The sequence below is a fragment of the Neolamprologus brichardi genome, chromosome 8, assembly GCF_056152115.1.
Source record: "Neolamprologus brichardi isolate AB-2024 chromosome 8, ASM5615211v1, whole genome shotgun sequence".
NCBI classification, from domain to species: domain Eukaryota; kingdom Metazoa; phylum Chordata; class Actinopteri; order Cichliformes; family Cichlidae; genus Neolamprologus; species Neolamprologus brichardi.
Window position 1 is genome coordinate 17,728,049 of NC_142111.1, and position 26,230 is coordinate 17,754,278.

At 39.9% G+C, this 26,230-nt stretch overlaps 1 protein-coding gene across 2 annotated transcripts in view; it reads left to right on the forward strand.

Annotated features, from left to right (window-relative positions):
- Positions 1–2,321: 2,321 nt before the first annotated feature.
- The window catches only part of dock1 (dedicator of cytokinesis 1), a 199,883-nt gene continuing 175,974 nt past the window's right edge, over positions 2,322–26,230 (forward strand). For both annotated transcript variants that reach the window (XM_006791049.2, XM_006791051.2), the window contains exon 1: positions 2,322–2,512. In XM_006791049.2, the coding sequence (XP_006791112.2) occupies positions 2,470–2,512 (43 nt within the window). In that variant the 5' untranslated portion in view covers positions 2,322–2,469. The remainder of the gene's footprint in view (positions 2,513–26,230) is intronic.

Below are 26,230 nucleotides of genomic sequence, written 5' to 3' on the forward strand. Positions count from 1 at the left end.
GGGAATGTTTGGAGGACAAAAGAGTTACTGAGCACAAGGGCTCAACATCCAATACACAGAGGAAGATGGGAAGAGACAGAGGGAGAGGCGGGCCGAAAAACAAACACTTGTTGATGTGATGCCTGACGTAACAAGAGCTCCATTTAAACAAAGTTAACATTCATCTTGTAGGGATTAAACCATCTGATTTTAGGTTACGGCAAGCCAAATACAGTATTCAATATTTTAAAAGGCAAACTTCCTGACATTCAAGAGTCCTTTCAAATGATAGAGCATCACTAATGAGCAGATTATCCATGTTAATCCACGACTCACTTACTGCTTTGGCAAATCCTCTTTGTTCATTTCCCCCTGTTTCGTCTCTTCCCTGTGATCTCGTGGTTGGTGGCTGATGATGAGGCATTGCTATCCTCAAGCTTCTATCCAAGCCATGTGACTTTAGCAAGACTGTCTTAAAATGGCCCAGTGTTTCTTGGGTAAGTAACTGTGACCCACATGATGTCACGCAATGCACGAGAGAAGGATATTTACAAGGTGGGAAAACTTGCTGGGAGAAGGATTTTGCTTCAGATTTTATTCAGGGGCATCTTTAATCTTTAAACGCAGATCTGCAAAGATGCAACTTCTTCCAACAACAAAAAAAGAAAAAGAAAAGAAAACGGGCACCCGCTTTGATATTTAATGAATTTCACTGTTCTTGGTGGATTACCAGTCCCTACGTGGCTTTCAAAACAATTCAGTATCACTGGGTGGAATTACATTTTCCAAATGTATAAAAAAAAAAAGACAAAGATAAGACAGAATGTCATGTCTATCATTTGCAATGGCCTGCTTTAAGGGAACGTTTTTAAGCTGAGAAGCCGCATGTAGAATGAAAATGCAATGATTTGAAGCAATTTGCATAACTTTGTCTGCTCGGCCTGGGAGATAACACGAAAACAAATGGAAAAACTCAACTGAGTAAAAGACAGAATTTGACCAGATAGACAAAAGGTAACTTCTTTCATAGGCGAAGAAGTCTGAAAGCGACAGCCCCCTCTGCTGGCACGACTTTAATATGACAACCTGAAGAGGAGGGAAAAAGGAAAGGGGATGGAGAAAAGTGTTTGTGGGATGGTGAACTGTGTGTGGTGGGTGTCATCATAAGTTGAGAGACTTGTGCATCTAACAGTAGGATGCATCAGTTGTGCAGAAAAGATAAATAAAGCTGAGCAGATTCGAGCGTGTGAAGCAGACGCATCACTTCTGTATCATCTGTTTAGCACCCTCAGCTTTAACCTAGGACCTGGCGTCCACATATGTGGACATCACATTTTGGGTTATTTAGACCAAAATACTGAATTTTGCTCTACAAGGCCCTGATATCCACTTATGAGGACATTATACTGCTTTATACTATCACAATTTTAAATGATTGTGAATAAGATAAAAAAAAAAAAAAATCTGGTAATTCTTTGTTTTTACATTCATCGGGCCCCAATGTGACCAAATAATGAAATGATAAAAAAAATTAAAAATGCATGCAGTGGAAGAGTTCGGGTCTTAGGAGGTTAAGAGGCCACTTCTATTGCTTAATTCGGCGCATTGCTACTCAGAAATATCGCGGTCGCCTTTAGCATTAAGCGCAAACAAGGAAGGAAATGAACGCTGACCGCATGTATTTTAAACCTGTGGTCGACTCAATCAGATGAGTATAGTGTGTGTATTTGTGAACGTGTTTTACCTCAACACCATGCACTCTAAGGTCAAAATTAAAAATAAAAAAGTCTCCCAATGCTACAGTCAACTATTAAACGTTAGGACTGAAGCATGTTTAATTTGTGCGTTTATTCTATTATTTTCAGTGACCCTCTAAAGCACACGAAGCACTTAAACCTGACACAAATGGATGTTACTATCACTATTAGTGATATTATTATTAAGTTTAGTCTTCTGTAGTTATCATCGCATTTATTAATTCAATCCCCTGTTGGTAAATTTGATTTTCTTATAACATTTGCATATAGTAGTCTTCAAATAGCTTTTTATAATGTTGCAATAATATACAATTAGCAATTTTTTTATATTAACATAGCCACGTAATGTGGATATTGAAGCAAAATAACAAAAAATAAATTAACATCAACCTTGAATTATAACTCCTTTATGATATAATAATACTTCTACGCCCTTGCAGATTAACCTGCAATCATCTAATCATTCATGCAGCTCAGTAGTCAAGTAGCAGCGTCCGTCACAGCAAGACCAGCGCTGCGAGTTTCGCAGGACGCCTGCAGGGTGAAAAAGTTGTGTTCCCTTCCTCCCCCTTGCGGAGCGTCCTGTCACTGGTGGAAAATGGCTGCTCGGAGTAACTCCCTAAAGCTCAGAGAAAACTGAAAAAAAAAAGAAGTCTACTTTAATAACAAGAGGTCACGTCTGGACCTTTTTTAACAGGCAGAGCGACAACTCGAGGAAGCCTCGATACTGAGAATGTCTCGCTGGGTGCCCACTAAAAAGGAAAAGTATGGAGTTGGTACGTAAGAAAACTTGCATGCTCCATCGCTAGCTCGCCCTAGCTCTCTGCTCTCAGATTGAACAAGTTAGGGAAGATTTGTGATTAGAAAGCGAACGGTTGAGTTTTTCCCATCCGTGGGGCTGTACGCGGGATCTCGTGGTCAAATTTGCCAAAAGCTAGTGGAATGCAAATATTACGAGTGGGGAATGTGCCAGCTGGTTTGCATGAAATGCAAAACAAGGATTGTCTGTCTTTTGTGAGGAAGAGGACTGTGTGTGTGTGTGTGTGTGTGTGTGCGCGTGTGTGTGGATTGGGAATTGTTAGAGGCGCGCCTAGTACGGCGGTGTTTCCTGTGTTATGGGGCCTCCGCTACAAACTAACTAGCTAGTTTCAGGCTACGCTGGACTTGTAACTGTGAAGTTTGATGCTTGCTTTTGTGTTTTCGTCTTCTGTACCAGGGAAAGCCTTCGTTGTTAGTTGCTTATTGTCAGCTCATCTAAGAGTTTGAAACCTGGCTGAAGAGCATTGTGCCGTTTAGCTTCCACCATCTCCTTTAGGGGGGATTTACTCAACAGTATCGAACCTCGTCGCAAAAAGTAACTGTAACTATGAATGATATGCAGAAGAACTTAGCTTTAAAGGGAAACTGCTACAGGGGCAGCGTTTGCTATGTTTTCCTGTAGGAAAAAGGCTTGATCAGATACATCCAGGAGATGTTAGAATTATATTACTGATATGTTTTTTTGTCTTTGTTTACCAGGTTTACCATGCTTTAGGCACTAATATGCAGCCTTTAAAAATGACACTAATGGCACAAACCACATCTTTCCACATGTTTACTTTTTGACTTTAGATACATTTGAATAATACCTATCCAGGTGTGCAATATAAAAAAGAAGTGCTTTGAAATTTCTTTGGTAATTCCACTTGACTGTGGGATGGAACAGGGAACAATAATAATAAAAAAAAAACCCACCATGAGGAAGTTGAGGTAAGATGAAATCTGTAATGCTCAGAATATAAGAAAAGAGTTGCATGACTTGTTGAGTTTTGATGGATTAAAGTTGCTCATTGTGCCACAGGACAGATTTTTTCTTTAGAAATCTTTCATTTTAGCCTTTATTTGTAAGGACAGTGGAGAGAAGATGGGGAAGCTGGAAGAAAACCAGGGGGAAGTTGCGTTGTAAATGTCCTTGGGGTGATTTTGAACCCGGGCCTTGCATTTGGGCTGCCTGGGCTTGCCCAGTGAGCCAAACCAGTGCCCCAGTTTGTTATTTTTAATGTCCCACAACATACTGAGTTACTTTTGGCTATGTCCATTAGTGGGACTGAGGGCTTGCAGCTGTATGAGGGTTACTGAAGCTGACTGATAGATGAGTTCAGCCGGTTACGTGAAAGCACTGTTTTTTGGTCCGTTTCATGGCGTCTGAAGTGTGACAAGTTTACAGTTCTGATTCTAATGCTTGTCTGTTTAGTCACAAATATGCAACGGCTCTTGAAAGTTGAGATTCTTCAAAAGCCATGGAGAAAATTCTCTCAGGGTTCAGTGAATGCAAGAGTGGATGAGTCATTAGTAAAAAGAGAAGCAGCTGCCACCTCACTGCTGCACAGTATTGGTTGGGTGCACAGCCATTGCACTTTTAATACTTTATGTGTTGACCAAGTAGCACTAATGAGCAGTCGGTGAGACACCTTATGCTAGCAGCGCTCACTGAGGACCTATTTCTGTTTCAGCAAAACTTTTTTTTTTCCCTCACACCATTTACTACTCTCATAATGGTCTCACTGCTTTGTTTGTGTATGTGGGGAAAGTGTCTCCTTTTGTCTTCCCACAACAGCATTAATAATGAATGGCACTGTCTTCTTGCATAGAGCATAGCAGTGATTACGCATGTTTTTGTCCTCATACTGGTGGATTCACATTACAGTATTTGTGCAAGCAAGTCTTTGTATAAAGCCATGTTAGATTTGTGTCGATAATAACCAGAAACAAAATAAATCTTTGTTTTTCTCATTTGTTTTTGTTTTTCTGTGTCATATTGCGTAGCTTTCTGCTCATCGTTATGCTTCACTGCGTGGAAAGCGAAGCACTTCAAACCTGGAACAAAACCAGAGGAGCTTTTTAGTAAACCAGCCGTTTTTGTTGCGTGTAAAGCTTATTAATATATTAGTAATATATCCGTGTTGGGTAATGATAACGTGTGGGGTTTCTTAAATTTTATAGCAGTATGGCTCTAGTCTCAGGATCAGCTGGTCAGTTGTTTGGGCAGCACGCTCTTATCGTCTTCTTGGTAACACAATAACAAGTGTTACTTTGGTGAAGAAAAGAAATGCTACATCAGTAGCTTTACAGGATTGGTCCATTGTTATTGTCAACAAAGGGAAACAGATGATTTGCGTTAGGGTTGAGGCTTATAGTGTGAACATATCTGAAGTGGCATATTTCAATGTGCTTGTTCCAAGAATAGTTTATCATGGCAATCTCCAGAGTCTGTCAGCAGCAGCAGCAGCTACACCCACATCAAACTGGATGTGAAGGTGTTTTTAAAAACTGAAAAAATGATTGTACAACATATTAAGACCAATAGCAGAAAGGTGAATCATTCTTCATGACTATACATGAAAATGATTTATATACTGCAAACACTAACTTTTGATCTCTTTTTATCATTTAGATAAAGTGGACTCTTTATAGGTAACATTGTTAAGACATTACATTACAGAAAATTCAAAAGTGAGTCTTTAAAATGTTAATTTACCAAGATAAAGTTAGACTACACCTTTACGTGGTTCGAATTATACAGCTGATCTCTGTTAATAAGGTGAATGTTTGCTTGCAGAGGTTCCAGGTTACTGTCTGAGGGCACTAACATGTCCTCTTAAAAGGATCGTGCACTTAAGAGTTCCTGCTAAACATATGTAACTAATATAGTGAGCAGGGCGCAGCTTTGTAAGCCATAATGTATGTTTATGACTGAGTGCCTTCACTTCCTGTGATTTTTTTTTTTTCTCCTTTTGAGTATTCACATTGTACTAACCTGCCAAACAAAACTTTTATTTCTCGTCACCTGACCTTCAGTTGACTAATGGAACCATCTGAAAATAAAAAAGGCTCAATTTCCTGTGGCAAGGTTAGTGGCCTCAGAGTGAAGGAATTTATCCTTTTAAGTTTTATTCTTTGACTCCATTGCATCCATCTCAGCATGCAGCAGAGCAACCTCATCTTCAGCTGTACTTCAACCTGTGTCCAGAGCAGTTTCTGCTCTCATCTCTGCTACGGTTACCATAATTCTACCTTAATTCTACCATAATTCTACCATAATTCTACCATAATTCTACCATAATTCTCTGATCTCATGGTAATAAATGCCACCACCCATCTCTGCACCTTCTCTTTTGCCTTGTGCTCTTGCTAGATGTCATTATCACAAAGAACACCTAATTCTTTAGGTGTCAGAAGCTTCAGTAATGCTGTGCAAATCGCATCTTGCTAAGCAGAAGTTGTAACCTCACATATTATAAAATATAACATTTTACAATAGTGCAAACATAGTGCATCCATGGAAACACTAGGGATGATATACATATACATATACAGATGACCCCCATGCTGCAATAATAGGGCTTTGGAGTTGACGTCACGCCGCAATGCATTGTGGGAGCGGGGTGCCATGTTCGGGGTCTACGAATCAAAACAGACACTGTGTTGGAACGACGACGACAAGAATCATGCTTAAAAGCAGCTCCAAAGAAAACGGACGATATAGTGACCGATTGCGTCCAGAGGCGAAGCAGCGGTACTTGAAAAAAATAGAGTGCATCGCATATCTGGACCCATATGAAATACGGCAGTGGAGTAAAGACCCAGACGACTTACCGCCACTGTCCTACCCCGATATCTTCACGTATCTTGTTTGTGGAGTAAGCGCCTACACAGCTAACCAGTTTCGTAATTACAAGTCACTGGAGGTGCACATACAATTTACAAACGGCTGGGTGCAAGATTTGGCTATTTTGTAACAATTGTCAAAGTGTAAAATAAAGTGTCAAATGCAGATCGTTGTCGTTACCTGGCTTTTATTATAATGTCATTTTAGTGAAACAGAGTTCAAAGCGATGATAAACTGTCAATTATAGTATACAGATACAGAAATGGTTACACAATGTAATGTCAGTGTGTTCATACAATTACACATAACAAAAAAGGTTTTCCTAGTACTATTTCTTCAGAGACATACTCAAAGTTTTCACAATCATTAATTAACAAGAACAAGTCTCATGTGTGTCTGGTTTCACTACCACACTGGGGCACATGTTAACCAAAACACAACTTGCTGGGATCTTAACCTCCGCACACATCATTCCCACCGCATTTCTGATGTCAAAGCCTCTGTCAGCCAAAACTACATCCCCTGGTAACAGCTTGTTAAGTATGCCACATTGCTCTGTGATGTGTTTAGCTGATGCACGGCCCCCCACCCCTTAGAAATGAACGAAATTGCACCTTGTGGAGTAATCCTGATCAGGTATTTCATGGTGTGTGTACCCTTGTAGTGCGAGTACGTTTGAGCAAGAGCCTTTAAATTAGATGGTCGTTCTGTACGAACTTGATATCAGCTCGTCTCACGGCTGCTATCGAGGCTTGACGCCTTCGTTTGGTAACATCCCATACCCGAGCTCCTTGATGTTGCTTCCAGCTTGGGAAAGCATAAAAAGACAACCCAAGCTTATTCCCGTGCCGATCGTAAGATCGAACATTGCAGCCGACCACACAGCAAGTACGAACCATGGCTGTGCTTTTGCTCCTTCGTCGCTTGCGCTTAGACCCCGAACATGGCGGATCAGGCCAAAATCCTTTCCACGCCCACCCCCGTGACATCACGCTCCAAAGCCCTATGTTGACATTCTGGCTTTGGGGAGGCCAATCCATCACTGCCAGTGTGCACATTGTGTTTTTTCTATCCAAGCATGCTTTTCCTGCATTAGCAGGAAGTTGAAGAATGAAAAATGAAGCTATAGTGGATCAAAATCTGACAGCGTTCATAATCAGACAAATTCTATGAAAAGGACAAAACCACCAATGTTTTCTTATTCTCCCCTCGTCCAGTTTCCTCAGATGTTTTAAGGACACTCCACACAACGTAGACTAATAGCTCTTGGGGAATACCTGCCTGTCATAATGTATTATCTTCAACATTGTTCATAGATTCAACTGAAGAAACTGGAGCAAATTATGTGTTGCTTTTGACAAAGTGCCTAAAGATACTGTTTAAGATTGGTTCTCTTGTCCGTTATGTGCAGACACAACACTGGTTCATCCCTTGAATTAGGTTTTTTTATGCTTGAATGATTCACAGGTCACTGTTAAGCGGTTTAAAGACAAAAAAGAAAGAAAGAAATCCTCTCACAATGGTCAGATGTAAGGACTGGACTTAAAGTGTGTTTAAAAGCAGCTAATGTCCAAAGAAAAACCTTGTTGCTCAAGACCACTTAAAAATGAAAAGTCTGGCTCCTTGGAAAAAAATATTTAAAAAAATGACCGGAGGCTCAAGGCTATTGCAGAATATAACTGTGTTTCTAGTCTTAAATCTTTTCTCCACTTGTATATGGACATAATTTGGGGCAAAACTCCTTTTTGATTGGGCCTGGTTGTACTGTGTGTAAGCACCTTGGCTTTATGTTAATAACGCCTTTAGAATTCCCCGTCTCACTACAGGCAGCAGAGTACATAGCTTTTTCTGTTTTTTGTAAAGATAACGATTGCCCCGAGGCATTAGATTAACTTCCTTCTTTAAACAGTGTTTTCAGCTTCAGCGGCATTTGCAGAATGCTGCAAACTTGCCTAGACATCACTCAGCTGATCTCGATTAGACTAGTTTTGTGTTTTGTTTTGGGGGTTTTATGATGGAGTGAAATAAAAAGAAGTAGAAGAGTTACGTTTTGACCCATGCTCACACTTAAAAGAGGAGAAAGGTCAATCACTTACATTTATATCTCATTTGACCCTGAGCTAATTTTCAGTACACAGTGCTTTACTTGTCAAATGCCAACCAGCCCGGCATAAATTAAAGGGATGAGGAGTTCTGAAGCCTAGTTATTCTGGTGGTATCTCGAAAATGATTTAACATGGCCCTAGGGAAAGGTTGTTTAGCTGTCTCCCATTTCTGTGATGAATTAACCGGAAATACTTTTTGATGCTAATTTCAAGGGTTGTCTCATTAATTCTGTTTCATCGTGGATGTTTCTGTTCCTTAAGAGAGACTTCAGAGGGTTGCGGTTCTAGAAAGTTAACCAGGGAACACTGTGGAGGACTATTTACTGGATTCACACATCACTTTTGAGAATTCAGCACAAATGGCGTATGAAAGTGTGCGCTTGTTGATGCTTCTCTTTTTGTAAATTAACTCTTAATCTAACTTAAGAGCAGTTCAGAAAACGAAGCAGAAACAAATGCATGTGAACTGCAATTACTCAACTGTAGGTTTGGTGGAAAAGGAAGTGCTGATTCCTGCAGGTTAGCTTGCACGCTTACAGAAAAGGACAAGTGGACACATAAGCCGCCGAGTTCTAAATTTAAGCTCTGGTATGACTGGTATAGCTGAACTGTTTCGTGGAAGATTGACAGCCTTAGATTGCTTTTATTTAGAATAGGTTAGTGACAAGTGACACGCTTGTGGCAGAAAATAGAGATGCAGTCGTTGTGTACGAATTGTCATGCAAGCAGTAGGACAATTTTGGCCTCAATTAAAGGCTAGTTTGGGTTGCTTCATGAATAGCAATCATATGTTTTAAAATTCATACTCATATTTTGCTCTGCTTGTGTAGTCCTCGCTGCGGCTGTTTGGTGTGAAATATATATAAAAAAATCCTCCTGTTTTTAGCCGTTGCAGTCATTTACATTCCATTTAAGAAACGTCTTTCTCACCTTTTCTAAAGAGGAAAGTTCTTTGTGGTAAACCATCTATACATTAAACCGTAGAAATTCATTTGGCAGTGTGATGCCTTCTTTATGTCTCACCTATCCATTTGGCAGCATGACCAATGTGTCTGCGTGTGTGTGTTGGGTTGTATGCTAACAAGTGGTTTTTTTTGGTTTTTTTTTTTTTTATTTGTGCTGACTCTGAGGAGTGTGCAACTCTCTCTCTTGAGCAGTCATCTGGAGACTGAATACTAAGCTAACACCATTAATTCCAATTTTATGAGTTTGTGCATCGTGCTTTCGGATTATTTGTTTTCGTCTGCAGAATACAGCCTCCACCTGGGACTTCATCCTGCTGAAGTTTTTCTCCCCATTTAATACAGCTGTACTGCATTTATTGAGCTGCCCTACAGATCTGTAAACAGAACATCTTCCTCTTTCTGCGAGCCAGCTCTACCTGGATGTCCGCAAAGCTTGAGGCTGACAGTTAGATCACACTGATGATTCATATCTGGTTTAGGTAAAGCGTTTCTTCCAGTAGGTTACTGTTATTTGGCTTTTTGTAGTATGCAAAGCTTTTTGACCCCTCCCACCCCCCCAAAAAAGAAGGTGTATTGTTCATTGACTCTATGTTTCCTTAGTATTAATTAGATGATGTTACATAGTCAAATCTTTGCCCATCATCCTCTTGGTTTCTCTTTGGAGGTCAGTACGACTTTGCTATTGTTCATTCTGAAAGGGAATTATATATTAACTATGGCTCATGCTGCCTGGTGAGGCAGTTCTAATAGTACAGCCCCCAATGGCTTGCTGTGAGATGGTGGATAAAACAAATGACAGCTGGCCTATTCAATCAGTGCATAGCTAAGTGGTTCCACGCTATTCCATCTTGGCTCACCAGCGAGACAAAGCTCGAGCACTTTGACGTCTTGTTTTAAGTGTTGCTGTCTTTGGGACGGCCCAGTTGAGCGGAGGAGAAAAAGTGAGGTTGGGTAACGTTAACCTTGGATTTACACACATCTGAATTTTTTCAAATTAAAAATGTTTTTCAACTTCTATTTGTACTGATTAACAAGTTTGAACTTTCCTGCAAGTCTTGGAGTTCCTGTGGTGAAAATGAAAGGAGTGTATGAATGTGATGAGTCGGAAATCATCAGCATCCTGTCATCTTGCCATTTGCCAGTGTGGTTTAAACTCTATTGACTTGTATTAGAACCTCTGGAGAAAACAGATGCTCACAAATCATCATGATGCCTGTTACATATACCTGTTTGTCAAATGTTACTTTGTTATCCAAGGACGCAAAGACGTCTAGCTTAGAGCTGTAGTCATCGGAAAGTGTTTCATAAACATTGGTAGGTATGTCCGTTTTCAGTAAGATAAAAACAAACTTCCTTTAGCTAAATGCATGAACACACCCATGGTTGCTGAAAATTTTGAATGCCATTGGTGATAGGAAAGTTAAATTTGTGGAACATCAAATTTAAATGGCCTATCTGTATTTGTATCTATGTAAACACTTGGGAAAATTGTGTTCCTTTCATATATGGGTGCCCCGGTCACATTTCCTCAAAAGTTACTCCAGTGTTAGAGTTTCAGTGAGGCTTCACAAAGACTTCCCTGTGCATTTACATCACCTTTTTTTCCGTAGTGTCTTGTCTGCACAGGCACTAGTGCATTCCACTGGTAATACACCAACTACACGTGTCCTTCAAACAGGCTCCGTGCTCACGGTCTCCACAAGTGATTAGAATCCTGGATTAACTAAGTCTAACTAACATTTAAGTGTCAAAGAGTTTGAATAACAGTTTCATACATGTCAGAGAGTGCAAAAGACATTAAGTTGCTGGAAGAGCATAATCACTGATCATCTTTCATTTAGCTTATGTTTTTTTTGGTTTCAAACAATTGTCATATTGTTTCCTGCCCTCCTTTTAACTGTTTCTTTTTTTATTCTGTCTTATGCTATTGCTCTGACCGACTGTGAAGCACTTTGGTCAACTTTGTTGTATTATTGTGCGCTATAGAAATAAATTTTGATTTGATTTGATTTTTGCCCTACTGTTGTAGTATAAATTAAATGTGTATAAAATACTACTTTAGGGTGAAGATGAAGGCAGAGCTCACAAGCTTGTCAAAAGACAGTCTTGTTGGGTTAATTGCTGATGGTCAGTCGGCTGTAGGTGTGGGTATAGAAGTGTGTGGTTATGTCCTTGTGCTGGATTGGTGACCTGTCCAGGATTTTTTCCTGGTTCTTGCCCCATAACAGCTGGGACATGCTCCCGCAGCCCTAAAATGGATAATCGGTTAAGAAAATGGATAAACTTTAGATAGGCTAGTTTTCTTCTTTAAGCTACAGTTTACTAAATCTAATTGTTTATAGATGGTTTCCTATAATTGCATATAGGATGTAGCCTCTCTTTTTGTCTAAGTCACTATCATAATATAGTGACTGTGGTAGTAAAACTCTGACTGCATGCATTGCATGTAACAAATTTCCATGGTTCATGTTTTTTCGTGATTACTTGTTCCGTGTATTTCGTGGTTATGACCCAATTAAAGCCACAAGGATCATTAAAGGAGAAGTGACCTATGCCTAATCTTTAACGTACCGATTAAGCCAGAATAGTGAAGTATTCGATGTCTGAAAATGGTTTATGTTTCCACTCTGCCTTGACTTTATGGCAGCCGTTCAGAGGCAGTGAAGATGTGCAAACGCTCGCTGCTGAACATGTCTGGATTCATCCTTCGGCTTGGTTACATAAACAGGTTCTCCACCACACTGATTGATTGTGGACACGCCAAGCAGCATGTGCATTGTCTGAAAGGAGTCCTGCTGTGCTGCTTTGGCTAGCTTGACAGATGGTTAATGGTGTGTAACACATCTGTTTGAAACAAAGGTTACTGATGTGGACATTTGCTATTACATAATTTAAATTCACTTGGCTAAAATTAATATAGAACATAATGTATAAAGCCTTTATTTACCTCAGTTGTTAATTTTATAAGAATTCAATTCAAAGGATTGTCAGGGATTTCCACAAGGATATCGAGTGACCAGCTAAGGGGAAATATTTTGACTGTAAATACTTTGGCAGGCTTCGGGTCATTTTAATACCACTAATTAGTTTGGGTTTCTTAATAGATATTATTATTTAAAATGGCATTTTCTCAAGACTAATTAGTTTTTCATTGATTTTCATTCAATCCTATTATTCATGTTTTATTTTACATATTGAAACCTTTATTTTTTTCTTGACGAACTTAGATGAACTTTAAATATTTTCAGAAATGAAATATTTGGAATATACATGATATATAATATACATATGTATACTTATTTCAGTGCTATTTTTAAATGTGTTCCTTATTTATTACTCTTGTCTTACACAGAACCTTTGTTTAGTGATTATTCACATTTAACAATCCATCAGCAAGAGTGGCAAGATCAACAATAATTAGCACATAGGTGGACCGGCATGGCTTTGCTTACTGTAGGTCCTATTCAGAGCCTACATGGAGCTTTTCAGACCATTGTGGACATGTTAGCTGGGGACTGTCATCAGGTGGCATCGCAAAAACATGCTGAGCAACCAGTCTGCGGGCTACCGGGTTAGACTTTTAGCTTAGCCTGTGCTGTGGACAAGACAGAAGCCTTAACATACAATGAGCATCTTTGTTATAAAGTGAAACAGAGTGTTAAAACACTGAAAACCATTGCCGTCTTTCTTATGCTGCTTTTTTGATCATTGACTCAGGATATACGAACTGCTTACATATACGTCTGTCTAGCTGTATCCTCAAAGTCCTTCATTTGGTTAATCAAATACCTACACAAATGGATGCAAATGCAGTACAATCAATTTCACATCACTTTGTTCTACCGCAAAGATGGTCGACAGCTCACTTTACTCGGGGTGTTAGAGCTCTGTTATTGTGTAAATAAAGCACAACCTTAGAGTAAAAATTGTAATAACTCAGTATGATAGAGCACGTATACTATTTTAGCTGACATCCACATTTGAGCATTTGATTTTATTGTGTTGTAAATATGTCATTTTGGTAAAGAGCGAGAGATCTTTAGGGGGACTTTAAATTGTGAAATTCAGGTGAATAATGTGATGGCCAAATGACACTTTGATTCATTCGTCTTGTTTCATTTTTTAAACAAAAGGAGACAGAGTTGTCAGGTACAGCAGTGAGACAACTTCATCTAACTCCCTAAAGGTTGATCACAGAGTAGAGCTGCCACTCACTGAAATCTCAAACTGCCTCCAGGGCCCGCCAGCATCTGAGCTGCGAGGTTCTGGCTTTATCAAGTATTTAGCCAGACACACACACACACACACACACACACGGGTGCACACATGCACACACACAAAAGACCATTTCATCAAATGCCAGCCATACAGAAAGGCTCTTTTGCTGCAAACCCCAGCCCGTTTGCAACCACAATCAATGCCTGACACCTCCATTAGAAGCCTGCAAAACCACCCGCGGGACGTTTTAAAGGTGACAAATGCAACATTAATATGAACTGCAGCTGACATTAATGCTAATGTTTTTTATAGCCTTGATAGCATCGGAGATGCTGAGCATTGTGATTTTCACCATGAATGAATCCCAGCGTCTGGGATTACAAGTCTCAAAGCCAATACGCTGTAATCACTCGAAGACTTCACTCTGAGGAAGTTATTTAGGTAAGATAAATATGTTAAGTGGAGAATGTGCTTTCGCTTATGAGACTTGAACAGCTTGTATGTTGTATGTGGTTAAGTTAGAAGCTTAAGATAAACACTGTCTTTTGAGATGCAGGCAAGTGAGTTCTCTCAGGGAGCTGATCCTTTTAGCCCATGCTTGACCCTCTGAAACAGACAGGTCATTGAGTGTCAGCTCACCCACTGGTAGGCTGGCACATCCTCGGCTCAACTGCGAGCTCTACATTCTGGCAGGATAAAGCCTGGGCTAGAGTGGTCAGATGTTAAGAATACTCAACACAAACTGAGCTGACAGTCTTGCATGTACTTCCAGTTCTTTCCTCTACTTTTTATTCCCAGACATTAAACCTTGTTTTCACAAAACAATTGTGCTGCTGATTCTGCACTTGCTGCTTATTCTCGAGTTTGCTTGAAAGAAACGCTAATCTAATAAAATCGCTAGATTTTAAATGCGTCTGAGTGTATTTGAAGTAAAACCTTAGACGCAGATGTTAGTAGCTCGTAACCAAAGTGACAAAAAACATTAATGGTGAGCCTTAGTGAGGTTGACTGCCTTATTTGTAATGGTTTTCTAATAGTTGTGGTTTTATTACATATTCCCACTGTGATTATTAGTGTAGGGAGGTGATTTTACTCAAAACAAAGACCACCTCGTTTAACATGACAGGCAATAACTTTAATGAATGGTGATGTGAAACGGATTTGGCAATAATTAATAAGAACTACATTGATTGCACAGACAGGGAGCATCGTCTACTTTGGGAAACACCAGATGCAGATTGTGCACCGAGCTTTTCATGCTGTCTTATGAGTTGAACGTGGTTACGAGTTGGTCCAGAGTCTATACAGAGCTTTGCAGACTGGAGCAAGAAGCACGTCAATGGGCTTCTCTTGCTTGGTTCCTCAGCCAACTGCAGCACTTTGAAGATAAACAAAGTTTAACGCACAAACGCTGAAGACAGATGAGAGTTAAAAACAATGAAAGTATCCAGCGCAGCCACTGTCTGTACTTTTTGCGTTGTTTTATCTTTCTTTATTCCTACTTCTCCCTGTTCTTGTTCATGGCCACTTTTCAGCCAGCTTTTGACGTGCGAGCATGTTGAGCCACGTGCAGCAAAACCCAATAAACCTTTCATCACAGAGTTTCAGATCTTTTATATTGTCTATTTTTTATATGTTTACCTTTATTTTTTTGATGATAGACTGCATCCACCTCTGCTGCATGGTGGATACCAGTGTTATACAAGTTAGAGAGGAGTTCTGTCATTCTTCAAAGACAGGTTTGTTTTTTTCAGCTGTCCTTTACTGAACTAAGGGAGTTGTCTGGTTTTAGGACTGTGCTTTGCTGGAATATTCCTCTTCTGTCAGGCTCCCAGAGACTGGGCATTATTATGTCAGCTAGTATATTTATCCAACATCCATAGTGCTCTTACCTTTTGCACTCAGCCAGCCCAGTATCATCACATTTCTACCTCTGTGCTTTGTTAGGACCATTCATCGGCTGTGGCAGCCCACGCTAGGTTCAAACCAACTCCATCTGAGCAGAAAAATTCTATCTTTATCTCATCTGACCAAAGAAAGTGCGTCATTCTGCTTCTTTTCATTTTCTTTATGAAAGCTTAATAGTGCCATTTTGTAGCAAAGAACAACCAACCAGTTTATTTCCTCAGCAGCCATCCAAAAAGCTGCTGTTATGTAATGCCCCCCACACTGTCTGAGCTATCATCGAAACTCTCATTTACAACATTTCTGTTAATAACCCTTTTGCAGAGTCTGTTTTTCGGAGCTGGATTATACAAGTAGCGTATTGTTCATGCTGTAAGGATAATAGGAGCCACTGCTGCTCTCACTAGTGGGGCTAACGTTTGTTCTCTGCCTCTTGCTAATTGTGAAAAGGTTTCAGTGTTGAATAGGCCGAGTGCTTCACTATAGCTGCAGCTGCTCCTCCTGTCTGGCTGACGAGGCAGCGGGGGGTGGAAGCAACCAAGGTGGATCTGGAGAAGTTTTTCTTCTGGAGCTAATGCCATGTTCCAGACACTTGGGAGTGGCATCACCTGCGAGTTGGAATGTTCTGGAAGTAAAGTTGGAGAATGGTTCTTAGCAAGGTAGAGCCATTCAGGTATCCCTAGCAGAACAGAGCAGTGTTTCTTTTTTGGTGCTTAAAAACACTGCTGCAGCACTTTAATACATAGAGCTTGGTCAGCGCTTTCTCAGCGACTTATTTTACGACTCACAAATGTACAACAGTGGCAGGACAGAGTAAAAGTTTTTGCAGTTTTACTGCTGTTTATGTTCAGTCAACTTTGGGCAGCGTCGACTATCTGATTGGGAAATCCAACTGGAGGTAGTGTTCCACAGAAAACCTCTGGCTGGGAACTCGGATATTCAGGCTATTGACTTTTTCAGAAATACAGAAATACACTATAACTGCTGTGATTCTTCTTATTCTAAGCACAATCAGAACCTGTCGTCAGTCACACAGAAGGACAACAGGACCATAGAGAAGATCACACAGCCCTAATCAAGATACTCACCGTGTGTGTGTGTGTGTGTGTGAGTGATTTTAAGTGTTAAGTTTTAGTGACAAAAACGACAACTCGAGTGTCAAATCCATCACACTGAGTAATTGTAAAATGTGTGAACACTCAAAATGTTGTATTTTATCTCTACTTTATACAGTGTGTGGACCAAAAAAATAACAGCCATGCTTCTGCAAGCTTTTTGGAGTGATGTTATAAATACCTCCCCTACTCATGAAACCAACCGTGCTTAGTCATTTGTGAAGCCATCACCTTTGAACATCCATGTAACTAGTGAGATAGTGAAAGTGAATAAAACAGGATTTTGAAAATGTGACAACAGGAAAAAAAACTATTTTAAATACGCAATGCATAGTACAAGAATTTGTGTTCGGATTTTGCTTTAATTGCTCCATTTTATAATTTAAATAACGTAGTAGCATAGCTGTTCATAATTTCATAATTAATGATGATCTTTTTCAAAACAAATCTTTAGACGTCCTTTTATAGCGTATCCACATATACAGTACATCAAATAGCTTTACAAATAATCTGAAGAATTTTAGTCAACACTTTTGAATTTGGAAAGTAGGTTTACTTTGTTCAACACTGGTTGTTTAATAATAATATTAATAAAATTGTACACTGTGTCTGCTCATTTAGAAAGTATTGCAACCACAGAGCAGAGTGGTCTGCTGGGTGACTAAACCCGATCCTTGGGCGGAGCTGGCGGTTCTGTGGATTATGCTGGAAGTTAATTGCGCTCATCTTTTCCAGCAATTTGGCAGATAGAATTTTCGGAAACGCGCATGAACTAAAGTACAGCATTTCTGCTTTCTACAGCTGAATGTAGGACTGCAGTCTCTGCTCATTCACCAGTCATCTCTTGAATATTCCTCCTCTGCAGGAATGCTTTTTGTACGAGTAGTTGATGTTTTGATGTTAGGAGTTAATAGCAGTTGTTTAGTGTGTTCTGATTTTCTGATTATCTTGCTTTCTATTGGAAATCCCATTGTATTGATTTTTTGCTGCTGTTTACAGTTAGCACTTTAATCTTCACTTTGCCAGAGCAACCCCTTTCCTACTGTTTTTACAAGTTGTGGACAAAACACTCATACACCCATCAGCTGAGGATATTGAGCATAGACATTCTGACTTCTGTTTTAGCAGAGCCCAGCCTCATGCCGGTGATTATAAATAACAATGCGAAGAACACGTTGTAGGCATTTCCTGTTGCGTGTCACGCATATTTTTGCTCTATTTGCGGGCCCAGATGCAGCGGCTAGTGTCTGGTGACGCACTGTTTCATTTGCTTGTTTAAGGTGAAGTCACATTTTTTGCTGCCAAAGAGGTTTGAAAATAAACTTGATGATTCAGTTAGAGTGTTTTCCAAATCTTCGAAGGTAATTATACATCATCAGGATACATTTCACAAGAGATGTAACACAGGGCAGGAAACAATTAGCTACAGCTAGCTGTGCAAAAAAACAAAACAACTTTGTGGATTGTGCCAGTTTACTTCATCTGTCTTTGCTTTAGTGTGGCTAAGTGGATGAAATAACCGCTATCCTGTGATCTCTTACAGTTGTTTAACAAGTGATTTTTGATGTTACTGTCCTTGATAAGCTGTAAAAACAACCTGTAAGTGCTTCCATTGATTATCCGTTTAAAGGCTCTTGAGGCATATGTGCAAAGGGCAGGAGGGTTTGCTTTGCAGAGGTGTTGCAAAGACCACTCTGTTGAGAAGCCCTGTGCAAGGCTTTACTCAGCGCCCTGTAATGAGCTGTGCTGTGCTCTTTCCCTGTTGTGTTGGGAAGATGATTTTCAATTAAAGGAATAACTTGGCTCTACAGAGGCAGTGGATGCTGAGTTATCAGCCTGCATTAGATTGCACCCCAAGGCCTATGTTGGAGCTGGGCACATGGTTGTAAGCACTGCCAAAAGGTATTATAGCTCTTGGCATCCAAAACTGGCACAAGTGCTTTTCTCAGATTGTTCTTCCCTTCACCTTACTTCACTCTTCACGCCACACACCCACCCACTTCCCCAGTTGTACATCGTCGTACTTTTTCACCGTGTTCTGTTTCTCCTGCTACCCCCTTCTTAACACGGCATTGTTAATCTTCCTGTAGTCAGAAACAGCATCAGTATTTCCTTCTTGCCTACTGGAAGGGCCCTATCTATTGTGATACAGTAATATCTCAAGTGGCATTTCCTGTTGACTTCCAGAGGGAGTAAAAATGTGGCTCTAGCACTGAGAGAAAGACCCGGGCCTTTCCTGTTTCCCAGCGTAGCTGCTGTTGTATTCATTTCAGGTTAGTTACAACAGTGTTATCTTATGTTTCGAACTGCTGATAAAGCCTAATGACTGCTGTATATAATTGGGCTCAAAGAAAACAGGGTGGTTTTGTTGGTATTTCGCAATCCTAAGATCACTGTCTGAATTTGCCCCTAAATTAGAACCATCAGGCGTCTGTCTGAATGCCTAAACCTCTTATTAAACCCTATTAGTGAGGGACTTGAAATTAATTATCCTGTTTTCCCTGCTTTGTATGTCACTGACAAAGCTTCTCTCTCTGTCATTTGATTGTTATAAAAATGCTGTATAGTTGATTGTCTTCTTTCTCAGTGTATGCCACTGAGAGACCGAATGCATTTCACTATCTCAGCCAAATCCCACTATATTACAGTATATTTTAATAGCATACTTAAAGGTTTCTATTTCACTACAATGAGAATTCCTCTAATTGTCTAGTGCTTGAAATAATATTAGAATCCCTTATATGATAAGGCTTTAGTTATTTGTTATAAGTCATATCTGCACAAGGTTTCCAGAGCGTTGCCAGTTTCAGACTAGCTGCACTTCTATCAGACTCAGAAATGTTTCTCTGCTGCTGTACTGCATGTGCTGATCGGGCCCTTCTTCCTCACCCACATCATAACAGCTGTGGAGAGAAACTAGCTTTAAATTACTGCAAAGGTGACACTTATATAAAGAAACACCATATACATGAGCGCTCTCAGCATTATGACTATACTGTTAATATTCACCTTTTGACTTAATGCACATTTATTTATACACAGACTTGGTTGAGACTAAATTTGAGTGAAGGATGTTGACCAATAGAAGTGGCCCCTCAAATTAGGACTTCCTGTTTTGTTTTTTGTTTTTTTGTTTTTTCACTATTATTATACTACTCAAGATAGATATCTTTGTGTATTGGAAAGGCGGTCAGACGAAGCAGATTTTTTAAAAATAACTTTTTGATTTCCTGTTATTTCATAACATCAGTGTATTTTGTCGCATATATGTTTGCTTTTGGCCTTTTTTGATTCCCTTTATTGCACTCAATAGGGAGGAAATTAGAGGAAGGAATAGATTGGTAAGTCCAGGCAACAAAGGCTGAAGGCTAGATCTGAAATGGGGGTCCTTGAAGTTTACAGTTAGCACTTTAATCCTCAGTTTGCCAGAGCAACCCCTTTCCTACCGTTTTTACAAGTTGTGGACAAAACACTCACACACCCATCAATGGACATTTATGAGAGATAAATACATTCAGAATTTTTTGTGTTATTCTTGAAGTGAATTTAGGAATGCTAGAAGGAGGCTTTGTTTTTGCACCATGTGTATACAAGTATGTACATGTAAACACGGTTCAAATTCCTCCCACTGATTTTTCGTTTTTCTCTAATTTTAAAAGTGGCAGTAACTTGCCAAGAAAAGTCAAAGATTGGGAAACTAGTAAACAGATGTAAATGAAGCAGGTTTCAAAAAACAAAACATTCAAGGCAACGTGCTGTGAAGATGGAAATGGAAATGCTCGAGCGTATAAATAATGAATTCTTCTGACTAAAATGTAATGAAAACATAAATTTTATTCAGTTCACACGAAAACTGCCTTTGAGCCTTTTTTACTTCTGTCATTTAGAGTTATTTGCAGATTTTGTACTAGATTGAGACTCATTTGTATGCTCTAAGTCACTACTTAGAACAACCGCTTCCTTTAGTGTGTATTATTGTCAGCCTTGGTGAAATCAGACGGAGGAGCTGCCGCAGAAGTCCACAGGTGTTCCAGAAATGCAGTACAAAGGCCTGGTCCTTGGCCCCTTTCCTCAGACTAGTGCTCTCCCCGTTACCTTAATAGCACATGGCAGGTCCCCGAAGAATACCTGTGATCTCTGCTGCAGCAGTGCTCGCTCCAGCCGACTGCATCTCACCACCAACTGAGCTCGTCGGGAAAACACAGCAAACACCTGCAACAGCACCTCGCCCGGATCATACTCGCCCATACTAATGACTACACAAGCTTGATCTGAAGGCATGCTTGTTTTCGGCTCCTGCCATGTCCTCCAGGACATCCCGTGTTCTGAAGATGTGTTCGCAGAAACAATTTGCATGCAAGATGTTGGACACTGAACCAGTTTCTAGTATTTGAAATCTTGCTTTAAACTATTACTATTATACCACCAATAAGACATGTTGATGTTTATGCAAATGAATGACGATTTTCTTTTTAAGTATGGCTGTGTTTGATGCTGAATATTATTATTGGACGTCTGGTATGTCTCATTGTGTGCACTGAGGTGATGCTTTACAGAAACTTGAGTTGCATCAGCTTTATAAGGTCAGATGTATTATGTAGTCATGTAGTCTGATGCTTTTAGCTTGTAAGAGCTGTGTCATTTTACATTCAGACCACTTCAGTTAGTCTGGAATGGTCATATATATATATCCTTCAGAGACTGCGTGTGTTTGCGTGCATGTAAAACCCCTCTCTGCTGACTCCTCCGTCTTGCCTTGGAGACCTGTAGTGCGGCAGGAGTATAATAATCATCCTCTATTCAGTCCTGCTGCCTGGAAAAGGTTATTCTTAGCCCACTGTGTGCTTATTAAAGTGCTCTTTATTCATCCCGATTGTCATGCTCAATTTCAGTGTATATTATTGTTTTCTCACAGTCCACATTTTTTTATTTGTATTGACATTTGAAATTTTGCGCAATTAGCACAACCCTTTTCAGTTCATATTTAAAAAAACAAACACAAAAAAACCAGTATAGTGTTAGTGGTCATGCTCCCAGTTACTGACAGGTTCTACAAGTTGAATGTATTTATAGAAAGTCTTTTTAATAGATAGATGTTATCACTGGTGCTGGGGTGATTGCTGTAAATGTAGAGTAAAGAGATTTGTGCCTGCCTTTCTGGGCCTGGGTTTCTCCAGGTGTTCTGGCAGCTTCCCGCATTCCAGAGATGAGCACGTTAGGTTTTTGCTGATTCTAATTTGTTGATGTATGTATGAATGCAAAGGTGCCACTGTTATCCCTGTCACTGGACAGCAGCAGCACTAACACCTTCTGTTAGTGAGAGGTACACAGTCAAAAGGAAGAGGACTTAAAGGTGTGGCGCCATAAAGAGAGCTGAACTTATTATTTTAACTGTCAATTGCGTAAAGCTACTCGAGCAAAGTTCAAAAATAAAAAATACAGAGCTAGAAATGTCAGTAATAGGTCCACTTTGAACATGACAGAGGTCGCATTCTTTTGTCAGGGAACACAAACTCGAGAAGAAAGGAAGTACAACCACTAGTAGGTTCCAGTGGGTTTCAAACAATGAAGTATGGAGCCCTGCCTAGTTTGTCATTGTTGCCACTCAAAACGACTCGCTGGAATGATTTGCTTCACATTCTTTGCTAATTATTTGGCTTCTCATGCTCAAAAAGGCACAGGAAGGGACTTGTTGATTGTTGAGAGAGAGTAACATGATAAAGTCTGCTAGTTGTTTAGTAATTGGTTTATCGAATCTGGATGTTATGAAGCTGAAACTTACTACAATGGAACCTGAAGGCTGTGATTTATTTCCTTTTGCACTTATTGTTTCCTGTTTGGTTGTGTTTAAGTATGAAAAACTACTATTATAGTTTTTATTTTCTTTGACTTTACACAAACTAATGGCAGTTTAACCCTAATTATGTTACACAAATTGGATAAGTTCCTGGGTGCCTTTTTATTCTGAAGTTGCACATTGCCTCCAGTGCCGTATAATCCAAGCCCTTCCAGTGCTGAGAGCTGCCTTATGCTCCACACTTGTCTTTTCTGTTGTCTGGGACTTCCTGGCTGTCTCTCTCTGTGGGCTTACAGCCCATGGGGATTTTACTCAAAACATCAAGAGGCTCAGTCTCTTCCCACTTTTTCCTGCACTTCCTTTGCCCTCTCCTTTCAACCCCTCCTTCCTCAGCATACTGTGTTATCATTTGAGTGTAATGGTATGTTGTGCTTTGCGTGGATTAGTGCCGGTTATTAGTGAGTCCAAAGTGTAGAATTACAATCAGTCCAAATTTTAGATGCTGCTGCTTATAATTGTGTAGAGGGGTCGTAGACTGCTGGCTAAGTGGAGAGTTCTGTAATCTGATTCCTCACTTGTTTCCTATGATGATAACGTTCTCTGAGTTTGCACAGCCTTATGCACAACGTTATGTATGGTAATGAGCCCCATCCAAATGATGCTACTGTTTATCCCGTTTCCAGAAAATCATTTGCATGCCACACTCTAGGGAGAATACGGTCCACTTCCCCATCCTCTTTGTCTTCTTCCTCTGATGGATTTTCTCTCCCTCACTGCTTCCTAATTGACATCAGATTACTCGAGTATGCAAATACAGGTTTATGAGTAATCAGAGCTGTCATTTAGCCCCCCCCCCCCATCCTCACGTGACAAGAAGCATTTTAATTTCTCTGCTCAATTGCACCATCTTCTCTCATGTCAGAGTTTGATGGTCGTCACTCAGTCAGCATCTTCCCAGGGTGTTGCTTGTGTTCATTTTACAATTGTACTTCTTGCCCAGTGATGATTTTGCCAACTCTCTAAACTCTGTTAAACTTGTCTCATTGGCACTGATTATAGAGTTCTCATTTACTGATAAAATGTCATGCTTTATCTTTTTATTGGAGTGGTTCGTGTCTTGTTTCTCCCTCTGATCACCTGCTGCTCGCGCTGAATCAGCTGGCCCTCTCGCCCAGTTTTAAACAAACATACACATGCAGCAGTTGATGGCTTTACAGACGCTTCCAGCTACTCTTAATGGTAGTTTAATTGAGCGCGCAGTGCATGCGGAGTGACTGGGCTACTCTGTGATGCCTCGACACAGATTAATCCCACCTCCCTTTTTGATGTTTTGTTGCTTTCTAGGCCTCTTGGTGCCTTTTGTATCTCAGTGTGGTACCATTGAATTCATTTCCTAGGGCCTTTGTTGCTCCATTGTCAGCCCATGGGTCATGTTCTGGTAGATTCAGTGGACTCGTTGGATTGTTCTGGGATGCGCAAAATGCACTGTGGATATGCACGTGTACATGCACACACACACAGGCCTGAATCAAATGGGTACACATGCGTTTTTATGCCCTCCAGATGCAGTGAGGTTCTTTACTGCATGTACTGTAACGGTTAAGGCTGCTTGCACATGCTGAACATCTGAATTTGTCATTTTCTCTGCCACATTACCTCAGTGTTTTTCACACGTTTAGAGTATTCGTTGCTTCTCTGCGGATATTTTATTTGCCATGTGCTTTGTGACAAATAAATAGCTGAACAATATAATCACCAGCCTCAGTAACGAATATCACATCCTGACATTTAAGTGAGAAGCTGGTTTGAGTGGCAATAAAGCGGATACGGATCTCCAGCCAGCTTTGGTCCAAGATGGTGGGGTTAGAGTACCTTCCAAAGCAGGTGGAGATCCAGCTTTGAAAGGTGCCACCAGTGTTGGTCAAGTTACTTGAAAAAAGTAATCAGTAACTAATTACTGATTACTTTCCCAAAAAAGTAATCCCGTTACTTTACTGATTACTTATTTTCAAAATTAATTAATTACTTAGTTACTTAGTTACTTTTTAAAAGCACTATTTACAACCTGAATAGGTGATAAAGCGATAGATCTTTCAGCCCAATTCTACTTTTTCTACATAATCCATCATACAAAATGTAATCAAATGGAAAAGTCCCTTTTTTAAAACTTGTTTTATTAGTTTTAATATTTTAACTTTATGCATCAAGCAAAAATTTAATTATATGCAACATTCTCTGACTGGAAGAATTTCTTTTTAAATATTTAAACCTATTTTCTGCACATTCCAGCACTTTTTTTTGTGTGTGTGTGTTTACACTCACTCTTTCAAATAGATGCAAGTAAAACACAGCAGAAAATAAAGTCAAAGACTCAGCGGTCCTTTTGCTCTATTTTCACCTGTAAAGCAGGAGTAGAGTAGGCGGAGGTTTACCCTGGTGTAGGTGTGCTGCGGCGGTCAGTGGAAGAATCCGCGAGTTTCTCTGTGAATTTCCCATTAAGTGGTAGCGCACTCGGTGCTTGCTTGGAAGTTTAGGGTTTTTTTTCGCTGTAAAAAGAAGTTTTCTTCCCACACACAAGGGACGCTAATGTTTTTGTCACTTTTTATGGAATCAAACTTAACGTAAGGTCAGTACTTCCAGGCTTTAAACGCTGCACGCTCATACTCTCTCCCGCACTCGATATATTATCCGTTGTTGATCTGCACACAGCTATTTTCACGAACATCGCACTTGCTTAAGTCATTGTCATAAGACATTCTGGCAAAAAAAATAAAAAAAAATCACAGTTTTAGTAATGCAGTAATGCAGCGTTTCTACGGAAAAGTAACGGTAATCTAATTACCGTTTTTGCAATAGTAATCCCTTACTTTACTCGTTACTTGAAAAAAGTAATCGGATTACGCGTTACTGCCCATCTCTGGGTGCCACAGATCCAGCTGGTAGGGAAAACATGTGACAGAATAGGACAGGACAAAGGGGATTGTTATAAAATGTTCCGACTTATATTCTAGCTGACACACATTATATTGCTAATTTGAATTTTGCATAATCAAAGCTGCTTTGTAACTATGATCTGGCATAAATCACTAATTGTGTTCTTTAATGCTTTTATCTTATACAGAATTAAAAATCCCAATAATATCACAGTTATCATTACTTGCAAATTAACTGAAAATGACCTGGACTTTCCAGAAGAATTTAAATTGCTAACTGACTGTTTTTCAACATAAAAAGAGCTAAAATGCTGTGTGATAGTTTAATGAAGTACAGTGAACTCTTCAGATGGCAGGTAATTGAGAAAGGAAATGGTTGATTCACTTGCTTCACCATCGGCATGCTGGGAAGGCTCCAGTGCCTGCGGTGAGGGTCTATTTTAATTAAGCAGTCACTCACCTCTGGAAACCTTTGTTGAAGCACCTCGGTGTGCCTGCTCTCAGCAGGACATGCACACGTGCCTATAGATGCACACAAATGTGTGTGTGTAGGGGCAATTGCGCACTCTTAGACAGACAGGTGCTGGGCTTGGCTGTTTGACAGTGACATATTGTTTACTGCTCACTGAATGAGAGAACAAGTGTCACCAGTCAGGATTTTATTGTCTTTATAATTTGACCTTGACATGTTGATGGAGCACTGACTGTGTGTGTGTGTGTGTGTTGGCACTGGATTCAGTGGCTTTAGAGTTAATAGCCTGCGCTCTATTGGTTGACTTCAAGAAAAGAGTCCTTTAATGTCCTAATT